The sequence below is a fragment of the Anguilla rostrata genome, chromosome 3 (assembly GCF_018555375.3).
Source record: "Anguilla rostrata isolate EN2019 chromosome 3, ASM1855537v3, whole genome shotgun sequence".
In the NCBI taxonomy this organism is placed as follows: Eukaryota; Metazoa; Chordata; class Actinopteri; order Anguilliformes; family Anguillidae; genus Anguilla; species Anguilla rostrata.
The window spans coordinates 910,269-926,355 of record NC_057935.1 but is presented as its reverse complement, the minus strand read 5'-3'; the positions used below and the strand labels follow the sequence as shown (position 1 = coordinate 926,355).

Here is a 16,087-nt window from a genome sequence, read left to right as displayed (position 1 = left end):
CCAGGTATAGTACAAGACAGGTCCAGTATAACAGGTATAGTATAACACAGACAGCAGTGTTGAACTGGTTAGCTTTTATACTCCTGTCCTAGTCTTTGTAATGATTACTAAAGATGGTAGAAGCGGCCTCAAGCTACCCTGTGGTATCGCTGAACTGCTGATAACCCCAGCTGTAGTGCTTCACCCTGCTCTGCCGGCTCCAGGCCTGGGAAAGGGCCGAGCCAAACTGGGGTCTCCCTGCTCGGGGGAAAAGACACAAGCAACGTCCCTGATGGTTCTATGGTCATGAAGGGGGGGGCTAAGGTGGGGTATCACGGGGAGGGGTGGGGCTAAGGGGGTATAACAGGAAAGGGTGGAGTTAAGGGGGTGAGGGGGGGATTTGTGCTGAAATTTTCTTCATAAATACATTCTAGGTGACAAACTCCAGTCCTTGAGGGCTGCAGTGTCTACTGGTTTTTGGGGTGTTCTTAGAAATTATTTAATTTAAGTCATTGTCTGGCTAAGGAATCCACAAAGCTTGTTCTCAAGGCTGCAATTGGCAGCTGATTGAAAGGAAAACACAAAAACTCGCACACTGTGGTACTCTTGGGGTTCAGTTTGACACCTCTGTTCTAGACCCATCCCTAGTGGTGAGGTGAAAGCCACTTCCTCATACACACTTGAGCATATCTCACACACCCACGTGTACGTCACTTCTACTGAGGCTGAGCCACAACTGCATCATTTCACACAAAATCCACTTTACAGTCATTTCTATAATCAGAAATAAATTTCCCTAATCCAGTCAGTAAAATAAAAAACAACTTTAAAATTAATGCACATGTTACTCATTCAGGTAAATTACCCAATATCATGAATATTATTTCTGTTCTTCTCAAACGATGCTGTGACCCTCATCATTTGCTGTGGATAAAACTGAAATGCAACAGCTCCTGTCGGGCAGAAACTTTCCATACAGAGCAGTCTACTACTGGATGAGTAGAGCCAGAACTTCTGGTTCTCTTGAAGTTACTTAATCACATGCTCGTTATATGAAAAGCAATGTGTGCGCTGTTTCTGGGACACATCCAACATGCCAAACTGGATATGAACTTCCAACTCATCAAGCCTTATGAGGGACACCTTTGTGAATGTTAATGGCAGAGAGAGGCCTAACAGTCCATTGTGTTGGGAATCACTGTCAGGTTAATCGACATTCAGGGTAATCAACATTTTTATTAGGCTTAATGCCAGTGTTTAAATCTGCTGAAATGTCGGGGGGAATTCTGTCGCTTTCAGCATGTGTGTGACTATGTCCTTGGGCTTACCACCTTCCAGCAAAACTTCCTGTAAAAGATAAAATGATATTGGCTAAATTAAAAAATAAACAAAAGAACTTTCAATACTGACATGGCAACTGTACAGATGTAGAATGCAGGCTAAATAAGACAACATGTGGAACAAGAAGAGCTATTACTTACATGCTAAATCTATTTCATTTGGATTAGAAAAGCGCTCGTCGTTATCATGAGGTACAAAATGACAGTCAAAGTTTCTGTAACTCATACTTTCTTCCAGGGTGGGGGTAGTTAACCCCATGCCCAACCCCCAGCCTGGAGGACCGGGGACTGGTTCATCTGCCTCCTCACCCTTGACCTGTCCGGTTTGGTTGAACCTGCCAGGGTTATAAAACCCCATCCGGCATAGCTCTCAGGGTCACTGGCGTACGCAAGCTTCTCCACCATGTCAAGGTTGCAGTCCAGGAGAGGCTGGATAATGACAGTACCACCAAACTAATCGCGAAGTGGTTCTGTGTGCAATACAGAATGAACAGTATATTAACTTTCGGTATCAACTTTCAATATTCCATTTGCATTTACGCCAATAGAATAATTTACATGGTCAAACGTACATTTGACCAAGTTATTCGTTTCATAAGTGAAAATGGTAGTTATTTCTTCATTAAAGAAAGTACGCGCAGCATCCAGGCGTCCATTTTTTGAAACCATTATTGGTGAGGGTAGGGGAGTGCGGCAGGATAGCCTATTCCTCCCCTACTTTATTGTTTGACCAGTTATTGGACCTGTCGTGTTTTTTTCTTGCTCGCGCCGGTGCGTTATGAAACGCAATTTACAGACTGTTTCACAACAGGGTGGGACGCCGAGCCGTAAGCCAATAGGAACACTCACTTTCGAATCACGTGGCCTTTATTTATGTAATGTTATGGTGTTTGCAGGCAAACCAGCTGCACTTATTTGTTCCATGTCGAGGTAATGTTCCACTGTGTACTTGGAATATTAGAGGAAATGAAACAAAATACTGAAACCAGCATTCGGAGATGATCTTTTTAGTCCGACGCTGATGGAGTTCGACAGTGTCGACGCACACTCGGCGAGCACGGTATTTGAACACAGGCGGAGAGCACGTATTCAACATGTACGGAGTAAGGTACTAATGTTGTACGATTCATATCAAAGACTAAGTTATGATTGACAACGGATAACCTTCGTGAATGAGCGAGGACTAGAACTCCTCCGCATTTTGAGACCAAGGTCAGCTCCCAGACAACATCGTGCTGAAACTGACACAGTGGGGATGTTGGCACGTTTGGGAAATGTCTCTGTTTATTTTAGATAACAAAGAATCTTCGTTATGTTCTGTCAAATTTCTGAACCGAATGACTGAAACCTTGTTTTCAGTGTTCAGGAGGGACAGTTTTGCAGCCTCCTCGGAATTAATTAAACCGAATCATGTAGGCTAGCTGTTGTCTGTTCTCTTCATTCGTATTTTTTTTTTTGAATAATTCGATCTCTGCTGGTCTTACTTTCACCTGAAAGCGGTAACCTCTTTTCAGTGGAAATCAAACCCGATGATAAGCGAACATGGACTTCATGGACTGTCCGATCTGTGAGTTCCTGATGTGTGAACCGGTGACCGTCCCGTGTGGCCATTCGTTCTGCCGGAGGTGTGTCGGGACCAGTCTGTCCGCGAGATGCCCAATTTGCAAAGAGAAGCTTAAGTCTCGGGACGTGAAAAACATAAAAAATAACGTTCTGCTGTTCAGCGTTATTGAGAAGTGCTGCCCCGAGGAAGTGAAGCTGAAGTGCCGCTTACGGGAGCGACTGAAAGCCCGCGAGTTTGCGCAGGCTTTGCGGATCGTGGATGAAGGTTTGGATATATGTAAGTGCTTGCGAAAACATCTCTGCTGTCAGTCCTTATGCAACCTCCGGTTGTAACGACAAAACACGTACATTGCATAACCTGGCGTGACCTCGTATAACACTTAGTCCCGCACACCCAATTACGCAGTATGACCATATCTGTCTGACATCCGCATTTCCTTAAACTTTGAAATGCACTGCCTTCTGTGCATTTCAAAGTGCAATAGCCAAAAGTTAGGATGCTCCGAAATTGTAGCTCAGTCAGTAACCCCTCTCCACTGCACTCGGGCGTCTCACTGATGTCTGGAGACCTCTAGGAAGCCTAGTCAGGAGCCTCGCCTCGCGGCGCAGCTGTTTGCGATGTGATGTGACCTTACGTAAGGCCGTGCGTAAGAGGTTTTAATAGCTCATCTGTATGTAGCGGAGGATGTTACCTTGTCCAGACAGGTGTTCCTGGACAGGGGTTGTGTAATGTTCACTCGGTCAAAAGGAGCTAACCAGCAGAGTTGTCCTAGGGTGGCACCAGAATGTTCCAAATAAATAAAAATAGAACTGTGTGTCCCAAGGGTGGTTTTGGCCCTAAACAACTGTGCAAAATGTTTGTGCCTGCAGCTAGCTCTACTAATCAGGGAAATCTGGTTTGGCCTGAGTTATCCTGAGTTATCCTGAGTTATCCTGAGTTATCCTGAGTTATCGTAATTAATCTCTGACCCTGTAGGGGTCTCTGGTCTTTCATTATAAAAAACAGATACTCTACATTGATTTTAAAAAAGACAATAAAATGAATAATATTTTTTAAAAACTTTTCATTCGTATTATGTCAAAAAAATATAAATACTTAAAAAAATGTAAAAATGTTTTTCTGCCTGGTTTCAGGAGGATATAGTTCATATTTGATAATTAACAAATTTGGTTGGCGATTATGAAAACACTGTGCACACCTGTTTTTGCCGAAGACACTGGTCTCTGCAGAAGCTGTGGAGTTACATATCCATCTGATCTAACGGCTGGAATGGGACGATTACATATGCTGTTATGTCACGCGTCAGGATGTGGCTGAGGTTTCTGTCCCGTCAGGATTACCCAGCCTGCTCTGGGGCTTTTTAGCTCAGAAAATAACTGCCAAGCACAAACCACCATTACTCACAGACCACTAGCACAGGGAGGGCCTACCCTGGTCTCGGAGAGGCGCAGGGTCTGCTGGTTATTGTGGTTATTTGGGACTTTGTTAATCTATTAATGCAGTCAATTACAAAGTTAACACACTTCACATGGTGTCGTGGGTCTAAGGTGGTTGCTGCGTTTAAGGTGAAAACAAAAACTAGCCGAACCTGCCGATCTCCAGGACCCAGGTTGGCCATATCCACACTAGGGAATGACTTTTCAAACCTGCTTCCTTCTTTAAACATCTCTGCTGCTTCTGGATCTGGTTCTGAAGCAGACATGCAGGTAGAAACAGACTCTGGCATTACATGACAGTCACTTATAGGTGTGATGCTTATGTAGGTGTGATGCTCACAGGTATATATAGGTGTGATGATCACAGGTATATATAGGTGTGATTCTCACAGGTATATATAGGTGTGATGATCACAGGTATATATAGGTGTGATTCTCACAGGTATATATAGGTGTGATGGCTGTGTGTGGGTGGGGCTGTGAGGAGCATGCTCAGTGGTGCTGCCTCCAGTCCTGGCTCCGAGCTGGAATGCTGAGCTTCCAAGGAATGTCACCGGTCAGGAGAGACAGGGCTGTGTGTAACCCAGCAGGAGGGATGTGCTGGGTCACTATGCTTACTGTGTATAACCCAGCGGGATGGATTTCCAATTCTTCCTACAATCAAAATGAGTACTGAAAGATTGTTGCTTTAGCAACATGAAATTCACTAAACACCTATTTGTGGTTTTTTCTCTTTCACACACACTCACACACTCACACACACACCCTCACACACACACACACACCACACACACACACCCACACACACACACACTCACACACACACACACACACACACACACTCACACACACACACACACACCCCACCCCACACACACACACACACACTCACACACCCTCACACACACACACACACACCCACACACCACACACACACACACACACACACACACACACACACACACACACACACACACACACACACACACACACACACACACACACACACACACACACGCACAGACCCAGAGGACGTGAGTCTGAAGCTGTGGAGGGCAGAGGTGTTTGTGGGACTGCAGCGTTTCGCCGACGCGCTGCGGGATCTGAGCGATCTGTGCCGCCAGCGCCCTTCCTGGGCTGAGGTGTGGGGGCGTGGCCTGTTGCCATGGAGACGGGGCACACCATGGGGAGGGTGGGAAGGAGGCGGGGCTTGTGTGGGTGAAAATATCCACCTTCATTCAGGTGAAACTCTAGAGCAGGGCTACCCAACCCTGTTCCTGGAGATCTACTGTCCTGCAGGTTTTCAGTCAAACCCTAACAAACAAAGCACACCTCACCTTAAACGGCTAGAGCTCTCCTTGAGCTGCTACATAGTAGAGTCACATGTGCCAAACTAGGGTTGGGCTGAAAACAGGACGGTAGAGCTCCAGGAACAAGGCTAGGCAGCCCTGCTGTAGAACGTGGTCAGTGTCAGTGCTCTGACCCAGCCCTGTGTTTTTCACCCATCATGCTCAGGGTTTTTTTCGGAAGGGGCGTGTCCTCCAGGACATGGGGAGACACACTGAGGCTCTGTGCCAGTATCAGCACTGCCTGCGCCTGCACCCCGAATTCAGCACCGCCAGGAGCGAGGTCACCAAGGTGAGTCTCACCTGAGGAGGGGTCAGGAGTGAGGTCACAAAGGTGAGTCTCACCTGAGGAGGGGTCAGGAGTGAGGTCACAAAGGTGAGTCTCACCTGAGGAGGGGTCAGGAGTGAGGTCACAAAGGTGAGTCTCACCTGGGAGGGTCAGAGCGAGGTCACAAGGTGAGTCTCACTAGGAGTGTCAGGAGTGAGGTCACAAAGGTGAGTCTCACTGAGGAGGGTCAGAGTGAGTGTCACAAAGGTGAGTTCACCTGGGAGGGTCAGGAGTGAGGTCACAAAGGTGAGTCCACTGGAGGGTCGGAGTGAGGTCACAAGGTGAGTCTCACCTGGGAGGGGTCAGGAGTGAGGTCACAAAGGTGAGTCTCACCTGAGGAGGGGTCAGGAGTGAGGTCACAAAGGTGAGTCTCACCTGGGAGGGGTCAGGAGTGAGGTCACAAAGGTGAGTCTCACCTGACTTCACCACAGCCACACGTCAGAATGGGAATTAAATTGTCAAATCAAACACAGTGAGGCTCTTTACATAACTGAAAACAAAATCAAATAATTAAATACAAAATACAAAAATTAAAACAATGCAATTAAATTAATGAATTAAATATGAAACATGTAAGGACCTGTTGCTGGCATCATGAAGTTCATATTTCCCAGGAACAGGGCATTTCTAATCTGTTTTATGGGTTTAGTGTAACGTGCCTCTCTGCTACCATGGTTACCAAATCTAGTGTGTACAGAAAGACAGGGACAGATGTGCTGTTTACTAAATATTAAATCCCTTCATGCTGTTTTTTTGTGACTCGCAGATCTTGGCGGCGGAGGGCGTGGCTGTGCCGGAGGACTCGCCGCAGTTACTGCCGCTGGTTTCGGAGTACCTGCGGGACCCCCGTCCCGTCGTCAGCGCAGTGGCGCCCTCCCATGGAGACGGCTCAAAGCGCTCAGCAGACCAGGAAGGGGACGCGGGCAGGCTGGACGACGCGGTGCAGGTGACATTAAGGGCTTCACTGCAGGGTCCCAGAACCTTTATTTCCTGGAATTCTCATTCTTATTCAGTTTATGTAAATGCACTTGTGCGTCGAGCCGAATAGATCGCCATGCGGTTCTGCTCCGCGTCTGAGCCTGTGTCTCTGACCGCTGCGGTAGGGCGTGGACGAGGCGAAGCACGGCACCAGCACTGAGTGCTGTCTGAGTCTGTGCCAGGCCGTGTCCTTCCTCCCCAGCGCCGAGGAAGACGAGGAGCTGATGATGAGGAAAGAGGAACGAGGGATGAGAGGTACGCTGGATAACCCACCCGCAAAACTCACCTACACACAGTGTCACAGCTGACTGGGATAGAGCACTGGTGAACACACACGGTCTCACACACTCACACACACACACACAAGCTGATTTATATCCAGGATTATTGTTTATGTAGGAAGCTAAAGGGTCTGTTTCTTTCTGGTTCCTCAGGAAGGGGCGGCCAGCGCAAAGAGATTTCCCTCAGCGTGCTCACGGTCTCTGACTTTGAGTGCCCCCTGTGCATAAGGTATTTACCAGCTTTCTGCCAGTCACATGACTGTGGGAGGGCCAGTTTTCTGCAAATCACATGACTGTGGGAGGGCCAGCTTTCTGCCAGTCACATGACTGTGGGAGGGCCAGTTTTCTGCAAGTCACATGACTGTGGGAGGGCCAGCTTTCTGCCAGTCACATGACTGTGGGAGGGCCAGTTTTCTGCAAGTCACATGACTGTGGGAGGGCCAGTTTTCTGTGAGTCACATGACTGGAAGGGCCAGTTTCCTGCAAGTCACATGACTGTGGGAAGGACAGTTTTTGCTGCTTTATTCAGAAATCTGTGGGTTCCGGCTTTTTGTTGTTAAACGTCACCTGATTGCAGCTCTGTGGTGCTCAGTCACTATGATCTCAGCTACATCAGTTCAAAGGTTGTGGGGATGCAGTTGCATTGTGGTATATGTAGTGTGTGCCGTGTTGCATTTGGATATTTCTGTAGCGAGCGTGATGATTATGAGATATGCATGTCCTTTTCCTGCCTCAGGCAGTTTTATGAGCCAGTCAGCACGCCATGCGGCCACACCTTCTGCAAGAGCTGCATCGAGCGAAGCCTGGACCACAACCTCCACTGCCCTCTGTGCAAACAGCCGCTGCACGAGGTCTGCTTCCCGCCTCCTTCCTCTCCTCCTTCGCCTTCCTCGGGTGACTGCTGTCCTCACAGCTCCGCCTCTTCCTCTTCCCCCCCCTCCGCAGTACCTGAGGAACAGGAAGTACATTGTGACGGTGCTCCTGCAGGAAGTGATGTCGCAGCTCTTCCCCCAGCAGCTGGAGGAGAGGACTCAGGTGCACGAGGCGGAGATCGCCGAGCTCTCCAAGTAAGCGTCTGTTGCCATGGCCACCGTCCACCAGGCTTCCTCAGAAGACCCTCATGTTGTGTTCAGGAGGAGTGAGAGAGCGCGTGTTCAGGAGGAGTGAGAGAGCGCGTGTGCAGGAGGAGTGAGAGAGCGCGTGTTCAGGAGGAGTGAGAGAGCGCGTGTTCAGGAGGAGTGAGAGAGCGCGTGTTCAGGAGGAGTGAGAGAGCGCGTGTTCAGGAGGAGTGAGAGAGCGCGTGTTCAGGAGGAGTGAGAGAGCGCGTGTTCAGGAGGAGTGAGAGAGCGCGTGTTCAGGAGGAGTGAGAGAGCGCGTGTGCAGGAGGAGTGAGAGAGCGCGTGTGCAGGAGGAGTGAGAGAGCTCGTGTTCCTAAGAGCGCGTGTGCAGGAGGAGTGAGAGAGCTCGTGTTCAGGAGGAGTGAGAGAGCGCATGTGCAGGAGGAGTGAGAGAGCGCGTGTGCAGGAGGAGTGAGAGAGCGTGTGTTCAGGAGGAGTGAGAGAGCGCGTGTTCAGGAGGAGTGAGAGAGCGCGTGTTCAGGAAGCCAGCCTACCTCTGCTTGAGTGCAGCTGGAAGAGCAGCTCAGTCGCGAAAGAGAGATAGGGTACTGAAGAGCTGCAGTGGGCTAGCAGAGAAACCATGCATGTGAAAAGAGTGTGTGTGTGCGCACGTGTGTAAATGCTTGTGTGTGCGCAAATTCATGTTTTTCAAGAATGTTAATTACGAAATGAAACAGTGTGGGTACACTTCCCATCTAAATGAAAGCTGTTATTTCATGTAGTAGTTAGCACTTTAGTCTTATTGGCAGGGTGGTCTTCCCTCTCCTGCTAGTGTTGTGCCCGCAGTGACCGTGTCCCTCGTGTTTCTGTCACATGACCGTGTCCCACGTGTTTCTGTCACATGACAGTGTCTGGCGTGTCTCAGTCACATGACTGCGTCCCTCGTGTTTCTGTCACGTGACCGTGTCCGGCGTGCCTCAGTCACATGACGGCGTTCGCCATGTCTGTGCCCGCAGTCTGACGCAGGACATCCCGATCTTCGTGTGCACGGTGGCGTTCCCGGGCGTGGCCTGCCCGCTGCACATCTTCGAGCCGCGCTACCGCCTGATGATGCGTCGCTGCGTGGAGACGGGCACCAGGAAGTTCGGCATGTGCACCTACGAGCCGGGGAAAGGGTGAGCTGCCCCCCCCCCTTTCTGCCCCCTCTTCCAGCCCTCACCCTCCTGTAGCAGAGATTAGTGGTCATTATATTACACTGTTATCCAGAGAAACTCACACAGGAAACCCACATATGCAGGAGGATATTTACTGCTGCAGTTCAGGTTCAGGTGTGTGTTTGCGTGTGCGTGTTTGTGTAAGGTGAGCATTCTGCGCTGTGTGTGTGTGTGTGTGTGTGTGTGCTTACGCGGTCTGTGCTGTGTGTGTTTTCGTGTGTGTGTTTGTGTGTGTTTGAGCGGTTTGTGCTGTGTGTGTTTGCGTGTGTGTGTTTGTGTGTGTTTGAGCGGTCTGTGCTGTGCGGCAGGTTCGCTGATTACGGCTGCATGCTGGACATCCTGAGGCTGGACCTCCTGCCGGACGGGCGGTCCTTCGTGGACACCGTCGGGGGGAGCCGGTTCCGGGTCCTGAGGAGGAGCCAGAGGGACGGCTACCACACTGCAGACATCGAGTACCTGGAGGACCAGAAGGTGAGCCCCGCCCTCAGAGCTCACATTTTAAACATGCCCCCACCCAACCCCGCTCCGCTGCACACAGCCCTATGAATTTGGCAGGGTGCAGCCAGGCATGCCCTTTCCTCTGTAATGGTGGTTGAAGCTGTTGCTTCTCATCAGCCTGCGGGCCCTAAGCCAAGCTCTCACTGAATGAGTCACTTCAGCCAGCAGACTGAGGGTGCCTGATCAGTGCTAGTTTGTACTTGGTAGGATTGTTGTTTGCTGAACAGGTTACTCTACAGGGTTGGAGTCCTTATTGATGTGGTCACTTCTGGCACTACGATCTTTACTCACTCTAGTGTGTTTCTTTTGCACCTCTGCACCTTGACCTAATGCACTTGTTGTATGTCGCTCTGGATAAGAGCGTCTGCTAAATGCCTGTAATGTAATGTAATGATCAACCAGCAGGGGTCACTAGCAAGCAATGTTGTGTTGCACACAGTTGACACAGATCATGGAGTCCATCCACACACTGTGGTGATGAGATCCATAAATATGTGCATGATTGGGTTTTCTAAATGAAGAAGTGCTTTTGAGACACCTTTTATGTTTCTTATTTTTGACTTTTGTAGGGGCTTCCTGTTTATCAGGAAACCTTCTGGAAAAATACTAAAAAGCAAAAATTCCATTTGACAAGTTTCCACGCAAACTTAAGCCCCCATTGAACGCACATGCTGTTTGGTTCAGGGTGGGAAGTGCATATGAGTGGGCGTGTCATATGAAAATTTGCTTCAATATAACCAATGGGTGAGCTGGCTTATGTTTCTCACATTGCTGTCATAAACAAATCAACTGTAAAAAAGTAACCAGAGGACTTAATTACAACATGTAAACAATAAATACTTATAACAGCAGCTAGTGCTGTAGGCTTGGGGTGTTTACAGTCTTTTTGGTTATGCTGCTAAGTGTAAAGCACATTAGAATATCAGGACATTAATTTATTGATGGAGAGTTTTCAGTACTTCATTTTCACATATTTTAAAACTGTAAAACCTGTGCCAATGTATTAGCATACCTGCTTTTGAAATAGCTTCTTGTAAATTATCAGCAGTTACTTTTTTCTTTTTGACTGAAAACAGGGGATTTCCTGTTTATCAGCTAACCTACTTGCCAAGTACTAAAAAGCAAAAATTCTTTTTGAAGTAGTTATTTGAAAAACCTGCGTTCCCGTTTAACACACAATATGTAGGTTACGATGAGAAGACACGATGCAGCATTTCTTTAAATAGCTGCAGCCTTGTTTGCAAGTAGTTCTACATGCTGCTTGGTGTTCATTGTCTTTTTGCAGTATTGCAAAATTTCTGTAGAATGTCTTCCAATCTATATATATATAGGTGTAGATCATATCACAAACATAGACACATATTTTTCGAGAAAGTCTTTGGTGTTTTCTGAGATGTTGTTGTAAATTTCTTATTTTTGACCTTTGTGGGGGGGCTTCCTGTTTATCAGGAAACCTTCTGGAAAAATACTAAAAAGCAAAAATTCCATTTGACCTGTTGCCCTGCAGACTTAAGCCCCCATTTAATGCACATGCTGTTTGGCTCAGGGTGGGAAGACATAATGCGTAAGGGTGGGTTTGTCATATGCAAATTAGTTTCAATATAACCAATGGGTGAGCTGGCTTATGTTTCTCACATTGCTGTCATTACATTACATTACATTACAGGCATTTAGCAGACGCTCTTATCCAGAGCGACTTACACAACTTTCACATGGCATTTTACATTGTATCCATTTATACAGCTGGATATATACTGAAGCAATTCCGGTTAAGTACCTTGCTCAAGGGTACAACGGCAGTATCCTTACCCTGGAATCGAACCTGCGACAATTGAACCTTACAAGCCCAGTTCCTTACCCACTGTGCTACACTCCGTCATAAACAAATCAGCTGTAAAAAGTAACCAAAAGACTTAATTACAACATTTAAAAAATAAACACTTATTACATAGCAGCAGCTGTTGGCTTAGGGTAAATATGGCGTAATGCTATCTACTAGCTTTGTCCTGATGGTATTGGATTTTTTGGCTATTTGTCTAAATGTAAAGTGTGTTAGGACATCAAGAAATACATACGCAGTGCTGTGACTTCGTTTTCATGTATTTTAATGATGAAAACAGACACATACCTGTTTCCGAAATAGATCATTCTTGTTTTTTTGTAAATTTTGAGAAACAATTACTCTTCTTCTTTTTTGATTGAACAGAACCTTCTTGTTTATTAGGAAACCCACTTTTAAATACTAAAAGGCTAAAATTCCATTCAAATTAATTATTTGGAAACTTATATTACCATTTAATGACTCCGGGGCAATTGCATTGTGCTTGGCTGGAGTTTAAACCTGAAGACCACAGAGCTGTTTTACTCCTGGAATCGCTACCCAAAGCTGTGGAATGAGGATTAGCTGCTGCAGTTATGAGTCAGTTCTGTGGTGCAGAGGTTCAAACCTGAGGTTTCAACTCCAGCTAAGCACACTGCTATTGACCCAGAATGCTTTGGTCAGGCATGATGACAATAAAGGGGTGTGGCCTATGCAAATGATTCCTTGGTCACACGGTCCTCCATAAGGGGTTGTCAGTGATGTAATTTGGGTTATAAAACAGCAGCGTGAGGCAACTGGCATGAAAATTTTCTTTTTAAACATTTGGATTATTGTCATAAAATGAACATTTTTATTTCTTCAAAAATAATGTCCAAAATAATCTCAGATGTCAGTCTATTGACATCGTCCAAAAGGCATTTTTTTCACTCTCTTACAAGTTGTGCGTGTTTTGTGTAAATCCTGAGTGATGTTCTAGAACATTGGGACGAACATGCCAAATGGAGCATGTGGGCTAATTCCTTCAGTTCCCAAAAACTGCCTGGCTTCTGTTGCCAAGTCTTCAGAGCGAGAGGCAGCCAGATTGCTTCCCAAATGTTGCTGCTTGCAAATACCCCAGTGCAAGATAATATTCAGAAAAATATACATTTCTGAATTCTACTTTCCTATTTCAGTATAATAAAAACAAACATTATTGTAAACATTTTATCAGTTAATAAGGACATTCTGATTATAAATATGAGGTGGATACTGGAAAAATCATTGTTTATATATGTATGCTTGTGACAAGGGGGGGTGTTGCAGTGTTTGAGGACTCATCTGGTGAATCTGAGCTGCAGTGAGAGCCAGTGTCTGAGCAGTCAGGGGTTTATTTATAATCTGCGACAGTAGCAAACAACATCTTGCTGCCTGATTATAGGTTTATGAAAAACTGTAGAGGAAAATGAATTGTAGTTACGCATCCTGCCCAGCAGGTGGTGTGGGGCTGAAACATTGTGTTACAGTCACTTACTGGGTGCCTTTACCCCAGAGTGACTTACAATGCAGCTCAATCAGAAGTGTGTTCAGCTGATTAACATGAGCAGCAGGGCCAGAGCTGGCTATAGCACTCCCAGACCAGTGAGTGCAGCATCCCTACAGCAGTAATACACACTCCCAGACCAGTGAGTGCAGCATCCCTACAGCAGTAATACACACTCCCAGACCAGTGAGTGCAGCATCCCTACAGCAGTAATACACACTCCCAGACCAGTGAGTGCAGCATCCCTACAGCAGTAATACACACTCCCAGACCAGTGAGTGCAGCATCCCTACAGCAGTATACACACTCCAGACCAGTAGGTGTAGCATCCCTACAGCAGTAATACACACTCCCAGACCAGTGAGTGTAACATCCCTACAGCAGTAATACACACTCCCAGACCAGTGAGTGCAGCATCCCTACAGCAGTAATACACACTCCCAGACCAGTGAGTGTAGCATCCCTACAGCAGTAATACACACTCCCAGACCAGTGAGTGTAACATCCCTACAGCAGTAATACACACTCCTAGAGAATCACAGCACACATTCAACCACTTTTGGTTGTGGCTGTTAGGTTTTGTGAGGTCAGCTGATGCAAAGAAACCCTGGCTATGTTGAGTTGCCTCCGTAGTGCACCCCCCAGGACTGTTCCACCCAAGGTCTCTGGTGGTACAGGGTGGTGATGCCCACGCAGCAGCTGAACAGAGAAATCAGGGCAAAGATCCAAAGCAGCGAGTCTGGCAAGCAGAGCAACATGGGAACTGTCACATTTTACAGAAGAGCTTTATACGTGATGAGCTCAGGTTAGTTAGTTGTACAAAATAAGTAACTGTACCTTACTGAACCCGTGTTCAGCAGTTGTCTAGGATCATGAAAATGCACTTCTCGTACGTCGCTTTGGATACAAGCGTCTGCCAAATGAATGTAATGTAATGTAAAGGTTAGAAGGGTTTGGCTTCATGAGCGTGCGTGTGTGCGTGTGTGTGTGTGCGTGTGTGCGTGTGTGTGTGTGTGTGTGTGTGTGTGTGTGTGTGTGTGTGTGTGTGTGGACACGTGACAGAGAAAAGGAAGCTTGACGTGTTAACGGCTGACAGCATGATGCGCTGTCTGCATCTTCATGCGTTTGCTCTTTCGAAGGTGGAGGGGGCGGAGCTCGATCTGCTTAAGCGTCTCCATGACAACGTGTACGAGCAGGCGCGGGAGTGGTACCGCAGGCTGAACGGGCGCATACAGGACCAGGTCAGCCGGCAGTATGGGCCCATGCCCCAAATGGAGGACGACATTCAGGTGCGATTACAGCCTCAGACTTCACCCACCTGTGAATTAGCGTCTGTAACACGTAGCCTGGTGAAAATCCACCTGCCTTCACAGACCTGTAATGTACATCAAAAGAAATTAATGCTCTCTCTTCATCTAACATTGTCTGTCTCTCCACATTACTAAATTATAAATGGTACATTGTCTTAGATTGTGGTAAATTGTGGTAAATTGTGGTAAATTATGGTAAATCGTGGTAAATTGTGGTAAATCATGGTAAATCGTGGTAAATTGCAGTAAATTGCAGTAAATTGCAGTAACCTGTGCTAAATTGCGGTACAGGCTTCTCCAGATGGGCCTGTGTGGTGCTGGTGGCTCCTGTCGGTGCTGCAGCTGGACCCGTCCTATCAGACCACCATCCTGTCCCTGCCATCCCTCAAGGACCGACTGGGACACCTGCGCCTTGTCCTGGAGTACTTCTCCCAGGGCTAGTGCTCACCTGGGGCTCACCTGGGGCCTACCTGGGGTTCACCTGGGGCTCACCTGGGGCCTACCTGGGGCTCGCCTGGGGCTCAGCTGGGGCTCAGCTGGGGCTCAGCTGGGGTTCACCTGGGGCTCACCTGGGGCCTACCTGGGGCTCGCCTGGGGCTCAGCTGGGGCTCAGCTGGGGCTCAGCTGGGGTTCACCTGGGGTTCACCTGGGGCTCACCTGGACCTACAGGCTGTCCTGAACCCTGACAGACCCAGCGGGTGGAAACGGTGCACTACCCACATACTGATGCACAAACACACACACACACACACACACACACACACGTGCAAAATTACACACATACACACCTGTGCAAGCACATGTAATCACACACAGATAAATACACAAGCACACACACACTCCACTCTCATAGGTTTTGAGTGGTGGATACTTTGATTTGCTATCTGTTATTTTTTCCAGTTCTGATTGTGTGTCTATGGATTTATAAACAGCCTAATGAAAGCTTAACAGTGCACTTGTGTACCAGATATGTCTACCTGCAGGGGGCAGCACTGAGAGCAGAATCAGGCTGATGTCTGATTCATTTTCACATATATCTTAGTACTATATTTTTTGGGTTTATTTCCTGTACTTATTCATAACAAAGGCCCCCTCAATTTTTGGACAGATTTTATTGTTTATGATTGACAGGTGCTCTCATGGATCCATTTGTGTTCCCTTTCCCTGTCTCTGACATTTTTGGATGTGCGAGGGATGGGTTTGGAGAAACGGGGAACTGCAGAAAGAGAGGTCCTGTCACATTTAAAATGATTTATGCAGTAAAACTTTAATCCGCGCGTGCAGTGGGAAGACAGAAGTTGGCAGAGACTGAGCGCCTGTAGCAGACGGTGCCAGGTGTTTGTGTAAGTGCCCTCTGCCAGGCCCAGACTGGCATGCAGCGGGCACGCTGTAGGGTGCTGCAGACTGTAGAGTA

General features: G+C 47.4%; 1 protein-coding gene and 2 non-coding genes across 3 annotated transcripts; 1 reads left to right on the top strand and 2 right to left on the bottom strand.

Annotated features, from left to right (window-relative positions):
* The first annotated feature begins 2,182 nt into the window (after window positions 1–2,182).
* lonrf4 (LON peptidase N-terminal domain and ring finger 4) lies at window positions 2,183–15,705 on the top strand. The gene is made up of 12 exons (XM_064325273.1): window positions 2,183–3,159; window positions 5,343–5,461; window positions 5,835–5,957; window positions 6,760–6,939; window positions 7,097–7,226; window positions 7,406–7,481; window positions 7,989–8,103; window positions 8,198–8,319; window positions 9,327–9,485; window positions 9,833–9,995; window positions 14,503–14,652; window positions 14,965–15,705. Exons 1-12 carry the CDS (start codon window positions 2,862–2,864, stop codon window positions 15,112–15,114), a joined length of 1,785 nt encoding a protein of 594 aa, XP_064181343.1. The 5' UTR covers window positions 2,183–2,861; the 3' UTR covers window positions 15,115–15,705.
* LOC135252085 (U7 small nuclear RNA) lies at window positions 10,590–10,647 on the bottom strand. The gene has a single exon (XR_010329315.1). It is a non-coding gene; the product is annotated as a U7 small nuclear RNA (small nuclear RNA).
* On the bottom strand, window positions 11,452–11,509 carry LOC135252086 (U7 small nuclear RNA). Its single transcript, XR_010329316.1, has one exon. It is a non-coding gene; the product is annotated as a U7 small nuclear RNA (small nuclear RNA).
* Window positions 15,706–16,087: the final 382 nt, after the last annotated feature.